At 37.1% G+C, this 20841-nt stretch overlaps 1 protein-coding gene across 1 annotated transcript in view; it reads left to right on the top strand.

Annotated features, from left to right (window-relative positions):
- CACNA2D3 (calcium voltage-gated channel auxiliary subunit alpha2delta 3) overlaps positions 1-20841 on the top strand; it is a 788855-nt gene that overhangs the window by 737363 nt on the left and 30651 nt on the right. The window contains exon 34 of the mRNA XM_060164015.1: positions 3337-3448. Within this exon, the coding sequence (XP_060019998.1) occupies positions 3337-3448 (112 nt within the window). The remainder of the gene's footprint in view (positions 1-3336; positions 3449-20841) is intronic.

Here is a 20841-nt window from a genome sequence, read left to right as displayed (position 1 = left end):
AGCCTTAGTTATTGGTTTGAAATTCCATAGATAAACAGTAATGACTAGCAAATATATGTGGTGTTTTCCATAGCACTCCAGACAAAGAAAGGTCTTCATAATAAACCATGTTATTTAGATTAAATGTGGCCATGGTTTTATATGATAATTTGTGTGTTTCCCAAAAGTACCAAGCAACTTCCAGCCAATCTATAGTCATACTGCAAATAGACTCAATGGCTCATCATCACATTAGTACGGGTGCCCTACAGTTGTCAGAGGAATAAGAATTTCATCTCTAGAAAAGATCAGAGCCAAATGAGTCTCTCCATTGAGAGCGCTGGACTCATTCCATTGTAACTGGGCCCAGACAATTAGAATTAGAGATGGTGCAATTATCAGGGTTATTTAAATCACATGTGCTGCCGATCTCAGCCTGCCCCAAAGACCTTTCTTCCTTTCTCTCATTGGCCAAACTTCATAAAGCAGTTAAATATATATACATGTGCTGGAGCCAGACGGCTCAAGTTCAAATTTTGGCTCTGCCACATACGCACTGGATGAATTTGGACAATTCACTTCATCCTCTCCTCCATTCACTAATCTCCAAAACAGAGATAACAATTGTTCTTACCTCACAGTTTGAATTTTTTTAAATTTTGTCATGTTGTACTGTTAAATAAATAAATACATGTAAAGCAGAACAACATCTGGCAGATAAATTTCTTAATAAATGTATCCATTACCATCATTGGGTTATTATATGCCATCTGCATGCTGTGCCGTATCCACTTATAATCTGTGCTTTTGTTTACTTAACCTTTATTTCATTTCAACTGACTGACTTTTTGAAAGTTAGGTACCTTAAATATTAAAGGGAAGCTTCCCAAATTAAAAGTCAGTATTGTTTGCCATATAGAGAAATCAATTGTAAAAATAAGAACCCTGAAAATAAACTATGTTATCATATTGTAGTCAGGTCCTCTGAGCTTCATGTTTGGCCTCCCTAGGGTAAAGGAGAAAAAAGCAAATGAAAGAAAGATGGAAGAAGCTCCATCAAACAAAGACATCTTCCTGACAAAAATTGAGGACACTGACAAAGAAATGGGAAGAGAATGATGTTCCCACCCAGCGCCTCTGTGTTGTGACTGTTGGACCTCAGCCTCCTGAAATCCCCTTGCCTTCCCCCAAGGCAGGCAATTTGCCATTAGGGACCGAGAGTCTCCCATTTCCTTTGTGTTATTTGCCTGAAAAACACCATTCAAGAGAATTATTCATTTACTCAGCAAGCATGTAATGACACTTCCTATGAGTTAGCACCGAAGGCTCAGGGGATAGACAGTGTTCGGGACCTGGCCCTTTGAGGGCATGACGACTACCCGCGTGGTACCCTCGGTGGAGTCAGGATCAGGGAAGCAGCCATCTGCTTGCCATTCTAACCAAACAGCAGTGGCTCAAAAAGGCTGACAGTCTGAGGATTCAATGAAGTAACCTTCACAGTAGAAGTGGTCCTGGCAGTAGGCACAAACACTTAAGTAGCCCTAGCAATGTACCAGCCACTTTTAGTGGATGAATTCATTTGATCTTCAAACGACCATGTGGAGTTGGTTCCCATTTTGCAGATGAGAACACTACGGTGTGGCGAAATTAAAAACCCACCTCATGTCATACAGCAGTGGCAGAATTCACAACACCCAGAATTTGTGCTCTTAGCTGTCAATACTACACAATTAGCCCAACTCCTGGCATGTAGATGGTAACATGAAGGCTGCTGGGGAGACGGGGCACACATGTGTGTGAAAATATGCGTGTGTGTCACTCTGTTAAGAGTTGTACATGCATTAGTCTGTTTATTCCTCAGAACAACCCTATGAGTTAGCATGGGAATCTCCCCTTAATGTCAGTGACCAGTTCCTGAAAATCACATTATGCATAAAAAGCTGACTGAGTCTACTTCCATTCGTTTTAAATAAGAAAAATTACAGGTGTTATTCTTCAACCCCAACCAATTTCCTCAAAATAATTAAAGCTCAGTAAAAAGGCTTGTATATTAAAGAATCACGTTAGGATGCAAATGCTTAAAACATGGCTTCCTGATCACCCAACAATTATCTGGTTGTTACCAAACAGTTGTTTTGCATTCAGTAACCCTCTGATGTCTCACTTAGTGCCGGCAGCCTCCCAGATGGTCATTCTACAAAACATCTACTGGTAGTTCTGACATCCAAACCAGTTGCATTTGGAATGTAACTGGAGACTTTGTTACAAATATGTATTTATATTTCTATATAAACATCAGCCAAAAACTTTATACAAAGTTTAGTTATTGGAAACCTATAAGCAAGCGTTCTACCGGGAAAATGTTCATGAATAGATCTCCTGTGAAGAGTACCTGTACTACTAGCATCTCCATTTTACAGACGAGAATACTGAGGATTAGCTAAAAGCAGTGAAGCAGGAATTTGTACTCCAAACTGCTCTGACTTAACCACTATGCTATAGTATCTGTCATCATTATCATCATCCCTAATGGCTTCATTAGAATGCTAGCTTTCTTTTTGTTGTAGTTGTTGCTATTATTTTTATTATTATTATTAATTGACATTAGCACTCACTATGTTCCAAGTACTGCACTAAGTACTCAACATATATTATTTCATTGAAATCTCACATCAGCCTCTATTAAAAGAACTATATTATCCCAATTTACAAATTTAAAAAAATTGAGACTTAGGTTTTGGAATTTGCCCACTGGACATAACTTGTTTAAACTAATTAATCCACCACCAAGCCCTTACCAAGTACCTACTGTGTACTCATCCACGTGCCAAGGTTATTTAGTACTATCTTACTGGACAGGGAACTTCATAATAGTAGGATTAGGTTCATGGCTGTGTTTCAAAGACATTATGTATTTTACTATTCCATATTTCAATTTTGTTTTTGTAATAAAACCATGCAGTTGTATCATGACCCTAAATAATACGGTGTAACTTGTATTTTATACATTTATTCAGATGTGTATACGTGTGTGTGTGTGTGTGTTGTTGTCACTGCTAAGTTCAAGTAAGTATGAGGTCAGAGACCGAGTGACTGATGTTGTCCCAGAAAGTAGAATTCTTGTGATGCATAAATGATAGTTGATCACGCCAGCAGAACTGCTTGAGGAATTATAGCTTATAGAGTTGCTTGGCAGATGAAATCACTTGACTAATTAGAAAATAATGCATTATGCTGTGCCTAGAAAAATCACAGAGCAGCAGGAGCGGAACTGCGTTCTGAGTTACTGTGGGCTGCCAGTCACAACAGAGCCTGTGCCTTGTATTCTTTATCATTTTTTTTTTCTTATTCCTATAGCCCAGAAATTGAAACAGACCCTGGAGCCTTGTGATACTGAATATCCAGCGTTCGTCTCTGAGCGCACCATCAAGGAAACCTCAGGGAACATTGCTTGTGAAGACTGCTCCAAGTAAGCACCCCCTGCCCCTTTCTGCTCAGTATAGAACTTTTCCAGACAGGCCATTGTGGCTGGCGTGAGTAGGATTACGTTGAGAGCTGGAAACATGGCTGCCCTCTTGTGTGAGGAAGTATTTCCATCAGCTTGGAAGAAACATCACTTGGCTTTGCTAGAGAGATCATTTAGAGTTTGGGAAACATTCAAACGTACGAAAATACATCCTAGAATATAAGAGATTTTTAGTTCAGTTTGTAGGTGCGTGGAAAAAGTCCTGGTTGGTTTTTTTTCCCAATTGACAGTTGGCAATTTCAGCTATTTGGGGAAATTTCTCAGGTGTTTTTATTGAAGGCGCCAAGCCTTCAGGATTCACCCAAATCTGACATATTGGAAATGATTTCTTGGAGGCTTAATATGAGAGTCCCTGATTACTAATGAGGTCAGGCCTCTTTCACTGGTTTTATTGGTCATTTGGGGTCTTTGGCCTCTTCATTCCTGTTGGCAGTTCTCTACTGGGTGGTGGATCTGTTCTTACTGATTTGGGCATTCTTTCATTTCAGGTATGATTTCTTTGCAGTTCTCTGCTCTGTATGTGTCTTATTCTTTGGTCTATCTCTTCACTTTTTATAGAAGTCTATAGATGCGTATAAAATTTTTTTTGATTTTATTTTAATGTAGTCTAATTTATTCTTATTTTCTTCTTTAATTTGTGCATTTTGTGCCTTGTTTCAGAAAGTAGTGTCTGCCCTAATGTAATAAATATATTCTCATATATTTTTATTCTGAACACTTTAAAGGGTTGCCTTTCACATTAGAACTTTAATCCCTCTGGAATTTACTTGTGTGAGTGTCATGAGGTAGGGTCTAATTTGGTCCTTTTCCATATAGTTGGCCTGTTAACCAGCACTTTATATTGAGTACTTTTTATTTTCCAATAGATATATTATGATACCTGTATCATGGGCTGAATTCCCATCTATTTGCAGATCTGTTTTCAGGTTTTATGGTTTGCCAAAACCTGTGTCAACACAATATCTCTTTAATTATTATATCTTTGTAATGTGACTTGATAGCCAGGAGAACAAATCTCTTTTTCTTATTCTTCTTCTAAATCAACTTGACTATTATTGCCTTTTTACTCTTTTGTATTAATTTTAGAATCAGCTTATTAATTTTGATGAATTATGCTAGGGTTTTGATTAAAATTGCTATAAGTTATAGATTAATTTGAAGATAAGTGCTATTTTTAATGATACTGGACCTTCCCACTTATAAGCTGAATATCTCTCTTTATTTACATACCTATCAATACAGTCTTATAATTTTATGTTAGATTTATACCTAAGCAGCTTATGGTTTTTTGCTATCAGAAATGGCATATGTTTAAAACTACATTATCTGATCAGTAATTGCTAACATATGAGAAGCTCACTGATTTCTGTATGTTAAATATCCTGCATCCAACTGCTAACTGCTCTTTTAGATCTAATAGTTTGTGTATGGGTTCTCTTGGACTTTTTTTCATACAGAGTAATATCATTTGTAAAATTTTCCTTTCTAATCTCTACACTTAATTATTGTTTTATTGAACTGGACTTCTGATACATTTGTTGAATAGAAGCTGTGAGAGTAGACAACTGTGTCTTGTTCCTAATTAAAGGAATTGCTTGTAATAATTCCAAGTTAAGTATGATGTTTGATATAGGGTTTTTAAATTGTAGGAATATATAAATAATATAAAATTTACCATTGTAACTATTTTTAAGTGTACAATTCAAGGGCATCAAGCACATTCCAGTGTTGTGCAACCTTAATTATTATCCATTTCCTAAATTGCTATGAGTTCTTGGTAACCATTTATTAGGTTAAAGAAAACCTCTTCAAGTGTACTTGTTGCTCTGGTTGTTACTGTTTGAAACTTGAATGGATGTTAAAATTTATCGAAAATTTTTTCTACATCCATTATTAAAATACTTTTTAAATATGTTGTTACATTCATATAATTTAAAAAATTTTTAAATCATGAACTATATCATATATATTATAAATATCTTTAATAGTAGATGGGTTATCTAATATGAAAACATACTTGCTTTCCCAGGATGGACTTTCATTGTCATGATTACAAAAAATGGAAAACAAAAACCATATTACTAGATTCATTTGGTCATATTATATTGTGAATATTTGCATTTGTGCTCAAAAAGGAGAGTGGACTATACTTTCCCTTACTTGTCCTGTCATTTGGCTTTGCTATTAAGGTCATTTTATTGTCACAAAATTACCTGAGGAGTCTTCTTTCTTTCTCTGATATCTTTAACATTTTGTGTGAGATTAAATTATATTTCTTGTAGATTTAGTAAAACTACCCATAAAACTGTCAGTGGCTGATGGGTTTTTGCTTATTTGTTTGTTTTTGTATGTGAGTAAATTTTCAGTCACTCAGTTTCCTTAGTGGTTAGATATCTCTTTGGAATTTCCATTTCTTTTTTAAATGATTTTGGTGATTATATTTCTGAGAAAATTGCCTGTTTCATCTCACTCTTCAAGTTTATTGCATACATTTGTAAATAGTGTTCTCTTTTCATTAGAAATGTTACCATATTTGTGATTTTGCCCCTTTTAAATCACTCTCTCCTTCTTCCCCTGTCTCCCTCCTTCGCACCCTCTTGTGTTTCCTCCTTTCCTCTTTCCCTCCCTCTCCATACTGGCACAGATAGGTTGCTTTTGTTTTTCTTTCCAAAGAACCATCATTTAGTTTGTTTCATTCTCTCTGTTTCTTTGACTTTCTGTTTCATTTATTTTGCTTCTTATCTGTATCATTACCTTTCTTCTATTTTTTTTGGATTTACCCTGTTTTTTATTTTCTACGATTTTGTGTTTGATGCTTAACTTTTTCAATTTCATTTTTCAGCTTCATTTATATATATTATATATATATATATATATAAACTTTCTCTCTACATTCCAGTTTATCTTTGTAAATTTAATATAGAAAGTTTCATTGTTATTCAGCTCTAACAATTTTCTAACTTTCACCATTTTTTTGATCTGTAAATTTTTAAATAGTGTTTTAAGATTTCCTAATATATGGGTTTTGAGGCTATTTTTTTTAAATTATTGATATCTAATTAAATGACATCGTGATCTGTATAACACATGTGTTTTAGTATGTGTGGAAACTTGCTTTGTATTCTAGTATTTGTCCCCGTGTTTTTGAAAGCAAGTTTTATTCTCTAAAAGCTGAGTACAGGGATTAATATGTATCCATTGTATCAGGTGTGTTTATGTGTTTCAAACTTTTTTTTTCTTGGTCTGTTTTAGATGTCAAGCTCTTACCAGGCTTATGGATTTTTCCATTTCTTCATGTCATTCACTCTGTTTTGCTTTCTATATTGTGAAGCTATATTACCATGGATATTTCTGTTCAAGACTGGTGTAGCTTCCTAATAAATCATTCCTTTTATCATTGTGTAATAACACTCTTTATATGAAAGTCTTTATGCTTTAATGCCTATTTTGTTTGATAATAGCATAGGATTAGTAGTTCTTCTTTAGATAATATTTTCTAGGCATATTTACCCCTTTCCCTCCATTTTCAAGTATTTTTTTTTGTCATTTTGCATTAGGATTTTGTATTGTAAATAGAATATAGCTGGATTTGAAATTTTATTATCTCTATTATTGCAGATTTAATCTTTTAAAATGTATCTTGCTTACCAATAAGTTTGTATTTATTTCTATTGTCATTTTGTGTTTTCTTTTCCCCATGCTTTTTCTTTTCTTTTCTTTCTTTCTTTCTCCCTCTTTCCTTTCTTTTCTTTTCTTTCTTTTTTGCCTTCTGTTGTATTCATTGTGTCTTCTCCATTCCCTTTTTTCCCTTACCAGTATACTAGTGTATACTAGAAAAGTATACACTCTGTTCTTTTGCTAGTTACCCTTAACCTTTTAAACATATTTCAATTGGTCAGGATCTCTTCCTTCCTCCAGAACAAACAAAACCTTAGAACCTCTAACTTGGATTACATCTCATCTCTTTCATGTAGTATTTTCTAACATTTTAGTTCTACTGTGTTCTCAACCTACCAAATATTTTATTACTGTTATTGCTGCCTATAGTAAATGAGATGTTTACCAAGTTGTTAACTTACCATTGCCTTTGTTTTTAACCATTGTTTTTGGTTCTAGAGTACATTAGAAGTTATTTTCAGGAATGATCTGAGAGTGATAAATTATCTCATTCTTTATTTGAAATTTCTTATTTAATATGTACTCTGCAGTGATAATTTAACTTCATACTATCTAAATTGATACTTTGAAGATCCTACTCCATTGTCTTATGACTTTTAGGTTTGCACCTTTATAAGTAGTCTGGCTTTTCATTCCCCTCTGATGGCTTTTAAAGTGTGTCTCTTTAATGTTCTGAAGTATCACTGAAGTGTATTTAGATTTAAATGTATTTCTGTTTGTGTACTTTATTCTACATAATTTCCTTAAGCATATTAGAGTTCACTAATTTCCTTTTGATTGTGTCTAGTCTGCTGCTTAAAGAGTCCATTGAGATTTTTTAAAAATACTGCATTCTCTTTTTAAATTGAAGTATAGTTGATTTACAATACTGTATTAGTTTCACGTGTGCAAAGAATCCATTGAGATTTTAATAACGTTGTCTTTTTTATTTCTAGAAGTTTTATTTGCTTATTTAAAAAATCTGTATTTTTTTACATAAAGTCTTATTCTTAAGTTTCTATAACCAATAATAAAGGCCTTTTAAGATTATTTTAATAGTTTAAGTTTTGAAGGTACCAATCCTGTTGTTTCTTGTGTCTACCTTCTTTCCTGGTTGATTATTTTCTCATGTGTTTTGTCATTTTTTACTGTGAGCTGATCTTTGCTATTGATTATTTTTGTGGGAACAGAATAGAGACCGAGTTTCTCTTCACAGTAGATTTACATTTGGGCTTCAATCATGTATCCTATTGCTATTGACTGCCCAGAAGTAATTGTTATGTTTTTGTAATTAGGAGTCCCTTTATCATATAATTACAGTAAATACTTTTCCTAAGCAGCATGTAGTTTATGCTTAAATTTAGATTTCTCACACTAACATTGTTTTACCCATTCAGAGCCCCAGACAGTACCAGATTATCAGGTTTTTACACTTAGTTATAAATGTACAATTTGGCTTTTAGTGTCTTTTCTTGTAAGTTCCTTTGTATTTAAACACACTTGTTTTGTTTTACTATTTCATCCAGCATGTCTGAGTGTTTAGAGCAGAATAGCTTCTGTATTTGCCCAGTCCACCATGTCATAGTTTACTACATCAGCTGAGGACTTTAGAGCCACCAGAGGAAAGCACTGAAGTGTAGTGGTTTAGTGCTGGGGCTATGGAATCAGAGGGTTCAGAGTGTGAGTCCTAACTCCATTAATTGCTAATTGTGTAACCGTGAGTAAAAACCTAAGTTCTCTGAAACTCAACTTCTTCCTGATTAATTTGGGGGATAATAATGGTAAGCCTATCATAGACTTTTTATAAGAATTAAGTGGGAAAATTTATGTTGTGAATTTAGCATAATGCTTGGAAGGGAGTAAGTACTCAATAAATGGCCACACTTAACACAAGCATAATACCATACCAACTTAATATAAAAAGTTTTTAACATCCATAAGCCATTCTGTTGAAATGTAAATGTTCCTTTTCAAAGTCTAACATCACTTCACTACTATAGAATTCCCTGGAGAAAGAGGTAATTCAGATGACCAAAGTTCATGTATGACTTAAGAATTGTTGACTATTCATGGCTCTGTGAAGCGGACGCTACTGGTTTTATGATGATCATGAACCGTTTTTTCTTAACTATTTGTTTATTTATTTGGCTGCACTGGGTCTCAGTTGCAGCGTGTGGGATCTTTTAGTTGCAGTATGCAGGATCTTTAGTTGCGGCCTGTGAGATCTTTAGTTGTGGCATGCAGGATCGAGTTCCCTGACCAGGGATCAAACCCAGGTCCCCTACATTGGGAGCACAGAGTCTTAGCTGCTGGACCACCAGGGAAGTCCTGATTATGAACCTTTTTGAGCAGAGGGATATTATCTCCCCAGTTATCATAACTACAAACTCTATGAGGTGGCCAATATCTCTTAGCAAATGATAGGCAATCATATTTAGTAGAGTAAGTTAGGTTTCTCATTTCCATTCTAAGTGAGAAAACAAATAGAACCAAGATGGACAGCTGCTAGGGCAAGCAGTATTTTTCCTTGTTGACTTGTAGTTAGAAACCAAAGGTATGAATGCTGCTTGATGAAAATAAGTGACCTAAAGGTTTCAAACTAAAGAGAAGACTACCTTTCATTCAATGGGAGGTTAATGTGTTCTTGCTACAGCCCGGAAACTGTGTAGGTGCTTTGGGGACTCCAAGGATGAATAAGATAATGAAGTTGATGCCGAAGGCATTTGTACCCCCCATGATAGTCTTTTTCAGAGTTGAAATTCCACACTGGGTTGAAGACCCACAAGAGGTTGGAAAGCTGAGTAAGGCCATACACAATTTGCAGGCAGCAGTGAAAAGATACCGTAGCCTTGGGAAAATTTTGCTTTCAAAGCTTTATTTTAAGACCGCCACCCAGCAGCTCCATCATAAACTATGGAGGCAAACAGTAAAGGCTCTGGGGTCTGAGTGAGGAGAGGAACAGGGGCTTGTGCTTTTCCTTTCTTTTTTAGTAAATTTTTTATTGACATATAACGTATATAAAAAGTGTACAAATTGTAAGTTTGTCACTTCATTAGTTTTCTCACAAAGAGGACACCTCTGTGTAACCAGCACACAGGCTAAGAAGTGAAAGAACATCATCAGCCCTCCAAGAAGCCCCCCACCTACCCGCTTCTGGGCGCAACCCCACTTACCATAAGATAACCACTGTCTTGATTTCTAACATCACAGATTGGCTTCGCCCATTTCTGAGGTCTAATTTGTGAGATGACAATTTAGTTTTTAAGATATGAGGACTGGTACATAAATTACCTTGAAGGATGTTTCTAAGGAATTTGCCTGGAAAGGAAAATAAGTCTTTAGGAAAAAAATTAAAGATAGCTTAGGACTTCAGTGAACATTTCTTGATTGTGAATTATATCCTAGACACTGGGCTACACTGTGGGGAGACAGCAATGAATGAGGCACACATGGTTCCTTCCTCATGGAGTTTACAAGGAAGTAACTAGGCAATGTCAACACTCCCTGCTTCATGCCAGGATTAGAGAGTAAATGTCACACAGGAGCACAGAAGGGAGGCTTGGAGTGATCAAGAGAGTCTTCCTGGAAGAAGTAGCATCCAATATAAGACCACCAAGTATGGAGGAGTTAGCAGGCAGGAGTATCCAGGCAGGGGGAAGAGCCTTGTGGAGGCAAAAGAAGTTGTGGTTTGTTCCACAAATGGTTGGAAGTTCAGGGAAGCTGGAACACAGAGATGGGGGTGAGGCAAGATGAGAGCGGAGGCAAAGAATGAGTAAGGCCCCAGTCGTATTGCCCCTTTGATCCTGTTGCAGAGTACTAGTCCTTTGAAGGACTTCACACGCTACCCTGACACCCGTATGGAACAACTGAGAAGTTTTAAGGAAGGGAGAAAAAATGATCAGATTCCAAATGATGGGAGAAATGACAGCAATAATGGTGACGTGGGACTGACCTTTGAAGCAGAAACTCCTGATTCAGACAGGCCATTTGCTGCACCTCTGAATGTACCCCTCCCAGCACGCATACCCTGGTCCTAACAGAGCAGACCCATCTGTTTCTTCTTCTTCCTCCTCCTCCTCCTCTTTTTAGGGATTAGAAATTGACAGGTTGGCTGGGGTGAGTAGTTAAATGAGAAGTCGATTCATGACTATTTTTTTTTTCCTAATCCGAAAATTTTTGTGAGGCTTTGTTATAAAATTATGATATGATGCTCATATCAATCTGAATAAACTCATAAAGAATAGTCTCATTGAAGGCTTTTGAAGGATTGAACTCTTTTATTCTTGTTTTTTGCATATCCCATTCTCTCTGGCTTTCCTTTCTCCATTTTATGAAATAAAATTTATTAGAAGATATATGTGAGTATTTATCAAAGAATGAAGATAACATTTTGTATGAGCTTTGTATTCTTGGAATGCAATATGTTAATGAGGAAAATAATGTTATTTGACTTTTGTCAGCTTTCCCTTCTTGATGGCAGGTAGATTTTTCAGTACAGTGGCCAACAGGTTTGCTGGCAACCAGGCAGCTAAAGTTGCCTATCTGCTTTACATTCAATGCATGTAGAAATTTGTCAACCTTTACCTGGAAAGAATGAGAATTTGCAGGACTAGTTCTCTAAGGCAGTTACTAATTTTTGACCAGCCTTGTAGGTAACTTCAGGTCAGGGGCAGTGACATTCAAAAATAACACAATTCTACAGTATTTGGAGATGAGTGAGTTGGAAACTGAGTTTGGTGAAAATTACAGTATTTCAAAAATTACGCACTAAGATCTTTTTCAAAGAAAAACATCTCGCCTCCCGCAATGGAACATATAAAGCTGTGTCCTTTACAAACCATTTTCAAGGCAGCGATTACTTTCCTCCACAAGCAACGGCAAACCATAGAGCAACAATCCCAAAGGATTGTGCACTTCCCACGGGAACGTGCTTCATGTGGCAGTTTGCTTATGGACTGTCATTAACAATCTTCCCATCTCTCAGAAGACATCAGATGACCTTGATGCCTAAACATCTTGCTAGAACTCAGGAAACTATGTCAGGTGGTTCTAGACATATTGTAAAAGTCTTTTTGGTCCCCAGCAATCTTTGAAGACTGGCTGCTCCCAGCTCCATCTCTGTGTCCAGTTTCCAGAATCCCTTGTTGGCTTTATATGGAAAAAACATCAAGAGGTGACTCAATTGCTCTAAATAGAAACCTTCACAGTGGCAACTCCAAAAGTGGACATTTATCTGTCTATATCATAGACAGATATATTATAACAGAGGGACAGTATGCAATGTTTAAAAAAGGATTTTCAAAAATATAGGGTTTATTAAGAATGCAGGAGCCTAAAAGAAAATAAGAATTTACATAAGAATGTCATTAGGGTTGGTGGTTTGGCTGTGTTAACCAATAATTTTCGTCATTCAATATCCCACTGATTATTAAATTAATCTGTTATTCAAACAGCAGTCTATAACAACTCAGCCCATATTTTCTGGGCATTTGTGACTGTCAACAAGCTTAACAAAATTGGATATCTAAAAAGAATGCAACGTTTTAACTACTTTCCAGTACATTGCTTTTTTTCTTGTTACTACCCGCCTCGCCCTTTGCTGAGAAAGGGATCCACAAAGGTTCCCTTGGAATGAGAATCAATTGCTGAGTTAAACACTTATAACCAATTTAAAAAATAATTAATCAAGAATGAAATTAAACATGTGTCACATTTTTAATGCCAGAGCTTTAAAATTCTTGTCACATGTCAGTGCTGGCAAGATATTAATTTCTAAGTCAAATTAGATTAGATTTTTATGTTGTTGTTTTGTGTGTCTATGTGTGTGTCCTTTTTTTTTCTTTTTTTTTTTTTTGGTAGTATTACTCATCACTTTTCATAAGAATTATGTTGCCATCAGTTTCACTTTGGGATCTGCACACAAGTTTTGCTCATCTTCCTGGAAGCCCCAAAAGCTGTGGCTACACTTTTCTTCTCTCATCACTTCTCCCCACGCGCCTTTCATTTATCCACTAAACTGAAAGAAAGTAATTGGTCTCGAAGCTGTGTTGACATGTTTCGTGGGCTACAGTTCAGAGAACCATAGTTCAGGGATTCCATTTTCCTACAAACGACTCCAATTTCCTGTTGAGGGCTTATGCTGGGTGGGTGATTTACCACAAATTCTTCAGACTGTTCTCAGTGAATGCCCTGCAGGTGTTCTTACCAAGTGGATCTTACCAAGTGTACAACCTGTACAGTGGACCCACTGCATAAAGGGGCATGGTGTCTTCCTGGAGTAAAGACTAAGAGGATGGGCTCTGGGATTGGGCTGCAGTCTGGGCTATAGCACTTAACCATGCAAAGATTTTAACCAGTTATTTAAATATTGTAGGTTTCAGTCTGCTCATCTCTGAAAGGGGTATAATACCTGTCTCACAGGATCTGTATGTGGGATTTAAAAAAAACTACAGCCCTCATTTTTTTTTTTTTTTTTTTTGCGATATGCGAGCCTCTCAGTGCTGTGGCCTCTCCTGTTGCGGAGCACAGGCTCCAGACATGCAGGCTCAGTGGCCATGGCTCACAGGCCTAGCCACTCCATGGCATGTGGGATCTTCCTGGACCGGGGCACGAACCTGTGTCCCCTGCATCGGCAAGCGGACTCTCAACCACTGCGCCACCAGGGAAGCCCAGCCCTCGTGTTATCACAGTGCCCAGCACAGAGTAAATGCTTTATAAACTGGAGATATTTTTATAGAGCACAGTCCACAAACCCATGTGTGTTGACAGTGTTGTAGGAAAACCACAGAACTCCAGTCAGTCCCCTCTTCCAGATTTCTTAGCCTGGAAGGTAAAACTAATAGTTTCAATCAGAAAAAGTAGTTGGTGAGGTTTTTGCTCCAATGAGATTGTCCTAGATAATATAGATCTTGGAGTTTTGCCACTTCCTGGATCTACTTGAGCTCTTGGTTCATGAAAAATTTGGAATTCTGAATTAGGGACTACACATATTCAATAGCGATCAGATACTTCATTACACAAATTAGATACAGACTTTGCCAGCTGGAATACATTAGGGTCATGAATAATATAATTTGTAGGTGTTAAAATGTAACAGTTTTTAACCACTTAATTTTCAAGCATACACTAATTTGTTGAAATACTTTTGTATCTCCTGCTCTATAGACTCTTACCAAACTACTGTAGTCAATCTTGTTTTAAACGTGTAAATAAATGAGATTCAATTTCCCATGAAATAATCATTGGCCCTTTTATACGGTCTTAGTTTAGTTCTAAACAAGACAACCTTCCTACTCTGCCGTGAAATTAGCACCAAGGGTCAAGCTCTTCCCTTTGGAGATTGAGGGTTGTGCACCTTATTTTTCTCCAGGTTTTCCCTTGCTGTCGTTTACTCTCTTAGATCTAGCCATGTTGGCTGGTAATGAGCAGAATATAGATCACCAAAATCAAAATAGTTCCTATACCTTTGAAATTCTGTTTATCTATCTATTTATTTATTTATTTATGGCTACGCTGGGTCTTCGTTGCTGCGCGTGGGCTTTCTTTAGTTGTGGCAAGTGGGGTCTACTCTTCGTTGCAGTGCACGGGCTTCTCATCGTGGTGGCTTCCCTTGTTGTGGAGCACGAGCTCAGTAGCTGTGGCTCGCGTGCTCTAGAGCACAAGCTCGGTAGTTGTGGCACATGGGCTTAGTTGCTCCATAGCATGTGGGATCTTCCCGGACCAGGGCTCGAACCCGTGTCCCCTGCATTGGCAGGCGGATTCTTAACCACTGCACCACCAGGGAAGTTCTCCCTTTGAATTTTACAGTGTCGAGCCCATGCATCTCAGATGGTGGTATAGGAATAAATTTTGGATTCTAAAAGCAATTTCTTTCCACTGCAAAATATTTAAAATATGATTGTATCAAATATAAAAGTTTTTCAACAATTTGTCATATAATGTTAATGACCTGCCACTCATTCCTTAATAAAGAGCTACCTTCTTTTTATATTATGGTATGGAGCTAGGCTTGAATAATTTAATATTAGCTCTTACAATGAACAACCTAGTTAGTGCTGTATGTTTGTGTTTACTAAAAACATCTTGGCTTTAAACTTTAAAAAGGAGGAGGGGGAAGTAAATGCTTATCTTGGGAGCTTTATTTTGAATTGTTGCAACATCGCCAGAAGATGAAAATGTGGCCCATAAACATTAGAATAATTGGGATTAAAACCTCTGATTGATTTTTGTACCAATTCTTCTGAGTCTCAATTCAGTGAAGCACTTTACTGGAGACAGGATTTCACTGATTCTCTTCCTCAGTTGCTTAAAGGAAAAAAGTGCCTTATTTTCAGAAGCAGGCATGATTACAACTTTGAGGCTCCAGATAGAACAGCCATTGTTGTATAGATGTTACTATCTTTACTTGCTCTTTGATAAGCCATATTTGGAGAGGTTTTAGTACAGGAAATGTAAATTACTGTTTTTCCTCGAGAGTCCATGATGCAAAATGAGAGGGACACATGTCTGTAATGACTAGGCAGGTCTCTACCTGACATGAATTAGTCTCACAACAATTTCCCATTTGTACATTTCTTAATGTGTGGGAAAGCTGGGTGGGAGCACATGTAACTTTGGCTGGGCTCACGACGCAGTGAGGCTTTCCTCTTCCATGCCGGAGGGTAGGAGACCAGCAGAGCCAAGGAATATTTTTAGAATGTTTATTTGCATGCGGAATGGAGGAGTGCAGAGATATATCCACACTATTGACGTTTACAGGCGGCCTTTCTGCAGTGCATTGTCTCCATCCTGGTGGCTGTTTGCTGTGTGACGCCCACCACCCCTACCTCAAAGAGCAGTCTGTGTTCCTCCCTTGGGCTTCCCAGTGCTGCACCTGAAGTGGCTTAGCAAGTTGCCAGAACTATAGAGGTGTGTTTATTAATTCTCCAGCTTACCCTCCATTTGTTTAGCTTGGAAAGAGTTTATATATTCCTGTGGGTATTAAAAACCCATCTGATGTATTAAAGGAGCTCAAGGGATCAAAGAAGAAATGCTTCTTGAAATGCAGCATGTTGAATGTAGACATAAAACTTCTAGACACAAACCACTTTTTCAAGAGACATTTTGCACACTGAAGAAGGAAATTCACTTTTTAATCATCAGCTTTTCTTTGGGACTTCGGATTTTCTCTTTTTCTTTAGGTGACCTTCACTCCCCTCCTTTTAGGATTGCTCATGATTTTGACAAGAAGACCCCTTGGCAACATAAGGTTGAGAAAGGCACTCGTCTCAATACAGTTTTCATGCCTAGGAAGATGTCACCCAAGACCCTTAGAAAACACAGCAGCCCCTGGCACCTCTGTGCATTTGGAAGAAAAATGGGTGGAGAGGTACAAGATGAGACTAAGAATCACTCATGATCCACAGTAATTAGAGGTGTGGATGATCAAAGTCAGAAGGAAGTGGGAGAAATTCTTAGGCTAGAATCTTTATGTCAGATTCTTCTCAAACAAAACACTACTATACTGGCTTTTGGAAAACAAATTATGTATTTCGCAAATGATTCCATTTCTATTGAAGTACTTGCCCTGCAATCTTGGATTATTTTGGTAGATCCGAGCCTGTATGAGAATTCATATGTGATTACTGTTTATTGAATGCCTACTTTATACCAAGAGCTTCATGTTCATTTCCGCCTTTTTCATTCCATTTTTTCATTTCGTCTGCATTTCAACAAGTAGGAACCTGAGGCTCAGAGGAGTTAAGTCTCCTAACTGGTGTTATAAAGCTACTGAGTGCCAGATCTGAATTGAGTCAAGGTCTGCCTGACTCTGAAGCCTGAGAGAGAATTGCTGTGCATCCAGGTGAATGTCTCCCTGTCATGGTACCAAGTCACCTGTGTAGCCACATGTCAGACTGAGTTCATCTTATGGTCAATGTTTGCTTTGAAAACTGACAATTTCACCATTCACTTGACCTACGGGAAGAAGTCTACAAACATCCACTTGGACAAGAGCCATATGCTTCCTGAATGCCAGTTTCATGCAAATCTCCATCGGACCTACTTGGACGTTCTCTCAGAGCACTTACCCCATTACTGGTCAGGCATCTGTTTGTCTTCCTCCCCCACCAAATGAGGCGCCATGGGCTGGAATTATGGTAAAAAGTAGTTCAGCCTTTGGTGTCATGTAGAGCTGGGTTTGAGTTCTCAGTGCCATCACTTCCTAATTGGGTGATCTTTGCCAGCAAGTAACTTACCCCTCTTAGTTGCCACCTGCTCATTTGTAAAATGAAGGTATTAATAGAGCCTACCAGGCACTGGGTTGATGTGAACACCACAAAGTACAATTATAAAAAACACTTCATCCAGCACCTGACATTTAGTTGGCACTCAATAGCTGGGAGGTCTTATACTCTTATATTCCTAGCACTTAGCATACGGCCTTGTGTGTAAAATAGTGCTCAGAAAGTTGTTGCTTGAGACAAAGTTTCCCAAGGTAATAACTTTGTAAAGAGTGAGCAACAGGGGAGGGGATGTGTGTAATTCTAGTAGCTGAGACACCTGTTATTTTGTGTGGTATTTGAAAACAAGTATGTGCTTTGAAAACAACTAGAAGCTCAGATTCCCAAGAGGGAAAAGAGAACTTTATTATTTTCCTTAGGGAAAGAGAAGGTGGTCCAGGGTAAGGAGGGGGCTTTCCTGACATCCCACAGGGAAGGAGCAGCTGATGCCAGACTCAAAGCCCCACGCTCCTTTTAGGAATCTTTCTCTGCATCCGTGCGTCTTCTCCATATCTGATAATTTAAAAATAAATATTAACTAGCTAAATACATATGTAAATAAAATAAATAATAATACAAAGTATCATACTTGGTAAATAATTCAAATACCAAATACAGATGTGCAGTGAGAATTAAGTCTTCCCCCACCAGTGACCCCTTGCAACCTTTCTAGGGGACAATAGTTTCCAGGTACTAATGTATCCCTCCAGGGATGTCTTATGCAAATACAAAAACACAGGTATATTAGATGTTTCACCACTCATTTGTTACAGGAATGACAGTGTACTATACATATGATACTTCACCTTTTTTCACTTGATAGATCTGAAACTATCTTCATGTCATTATATAGGTTTGTCTTTTTTTTTTTTTTTTTTTTAATGGTTACCTGAGTTTCCATTTTGGAGGATGTTTTCATTTAACTATAATTGGACATTTGGGTTGTTCCAAAATGTTGGCTACTTGAAACAAAGTAGAAAGGAATATCCTTGGGTAATATGTAATTTATTTGTCTGTATGATAAACTACTAGAAGAATCAGTGGGATAAAGTGTATGTAATTTTGATAGATCCTGCAAAAATGCACTCTGGAGATGTTAAACCAATTTGCACTTCTACCAATTTAGGAGAATATATGTTAGTTAGACTCTTACCAACACAGTGTCTTATCAGAATGTTTCACCCTTTGCCAATCTGATACATGAAAAATGGAATATCATTGTGGCTTTTCTTTTAATGACGGAGGTTGAATATATTTCATATGTCTTAAGGCCATTTATAGTTCCCTTTGCTTATATTCTTACCTCTATTGGGAATTCCCTGGCAGTCCAGTGGTTAGGACTCCATGCTCTCACTGCCAAGGACCCAGGTTCAATCCCTAGTTGGGGAACTAAGATCCCACAAGCCATGTGGTGTGGCTATATATATATATATATATATACACACACACACATATATATATATACACATATTTATTTATATATATATTTATATATATATACACACACATATATATATTCTTACCTCTATCTTTCTCTTATGTTGTTAGTCTCTTCTTTTAAGATATTAGACTTTTAGATTGAGCTTATATAGTAAGAAAATTAACTATCCTATGTATTGCATTAAAAACATAGCTCATCATAATTATTTTCTTATCACAAAAGTAATATGTGATTTTTATGGAAATGATAGAAAATTATCTACAGTTTCATCATCGAAAAGCAAAACTACTGGGCTTCTTTGGTGGTGCAGTGGTTAAAAATCCACCTGCCAATGCAGGGGACACGTGTTTGAGCTCTGGTCCGGGAAGATCCCACATGCCGTGGAGCAACTAAGCCTGTGCGCCACAACTACTGAGCCTGAGCTCTAGAGCCCGCAAGCCACAACTACTGAAGCCCGCGCGCATAGAGCCCATGCTCCACAACAGGAGAAGCCACCGCAATGAGAAGCCCATGCATGACAACGAAGAGTAGCCCCTGCTCGCTGCAGCTAGAGAAAGCCTGCTGGCAACAACGAAGACCCAGTGCAGCCAAAAATAAATAAATAAATAAATTTATATATTAAAAAAAAAAGTAAAACTGATAAAATTTTGGTATATTTACTTCCACTCATGTTTTCTGTAGATTTTTGTTTGTGTGTCTTTGTTTTTGGCCATGCTCTGCGGCATGTGGGATCTTAATTCCCCAACCAGGGATCAAACCCACGTCCGCTGCACTGGAAGCACAGCATCTTAACAAGTGGACTGCCAGGGAAGTCCCTGTAGTTGTTTTTTTTTTTTTTCCCCCAAAAAATGGGATGATATTATAAACACTGTTTGATAACATGCCTTTTTTTTTTTACTTGAAATGTCATAAGCATATTTCCTTGCCCTTAAATATTTCTGCAACACAATTTTTAAATACAGCCACACAGTATATAGACTTTACTAGTTTTTTTAACCAGCCCACTTAGGCTGTTTGTAATATTTACTATATAAGCAATGCTACCATACATGAATATCTTTACTCCTAAAACTCCGTGTATCTATGTAATGATTTATTCTAGTATCTATTCCTACAGATAAAATAGCTGGGAACCATTCCATGTTAAGATAAATCTTGATAAGAATCAGTTTCATAGTATAGGTAAAAATGTTTATTTTTCTTTTGATTCCTTTTTCTCTTGCTTATTTTTGGACATAAGCTATACCTTTTATAAAGAACAGATAATAGGTAGAAGTTGTTTTCCAGAAAACCTTCTTCATGAAGATATGACACCAACTGAGAGTAGAAACCGAAGTGGTATAAGTTTTTATTTCTCATATTCAGGTGATAGGATAAGCCTGTTTGTAATTTAGCCTAAGATGTAGAAATAGAAAATACAGTAGTGATAGACAGGTTTACACATTTAGTGCTTTTGTTAGTACTTATTTATAAACGTCCTTACATTATTTTTAAAAGTCCAGTTTTAACAAAAGGTATTGACTTCTAGCAGGATGCCAAGTTCAGTTAATTATTTCAACTTAATAATAAGCAACACTGAAATGATATTACACAGGCTTGTTGAGGGGTCAGAGAAAAATGAGCTTCAGAAACACTTTTTGAATGTGTGACCATGGCTATAATTATTCAGGAAAATTAAAACAACATGAAAAATTGTGGAGATTGCTGACCGCTAATTAAAACAGGGTAAAGTGCTGAGGGTGCACAAAGTCACACAGTTCTCTGAGCAGGCCTGTTTGTTCCAGAATGCTTATGTCAGTCTATAGTAAATCTCTCAAATGAATTATGCTAACACTATTGATTCCAAACGTTTCCTGACAAGCCTATTCATCTATTTTTTTAAACATTTTTATTGGCGTGTAATTGCTTTACAATGCTGTGTTACTTTCTGCTGTATAACAAAGTGAATCAGTGATACATATATCCCCATATCCCCTCCC

This window comes from Lagenorhynchus albirostris, chromosome 10 (assembly GCF_949774975.1).
Source record: "Lagenorhynchus albirostris chromosome 10, mLagAlb1.1, whole genome shotgun sequence".
NCBI lineage: Eukaryota > Metazoa > Chordata > Mammalia > Artiodactyla > Delphinidae > Lagenorhynchus > Lagenorhynchus albirostris.
Note: the sequence above shows the minus strand (reverse complement) of the source record. Positions and strands in the feature narration are given on the sequence as shown.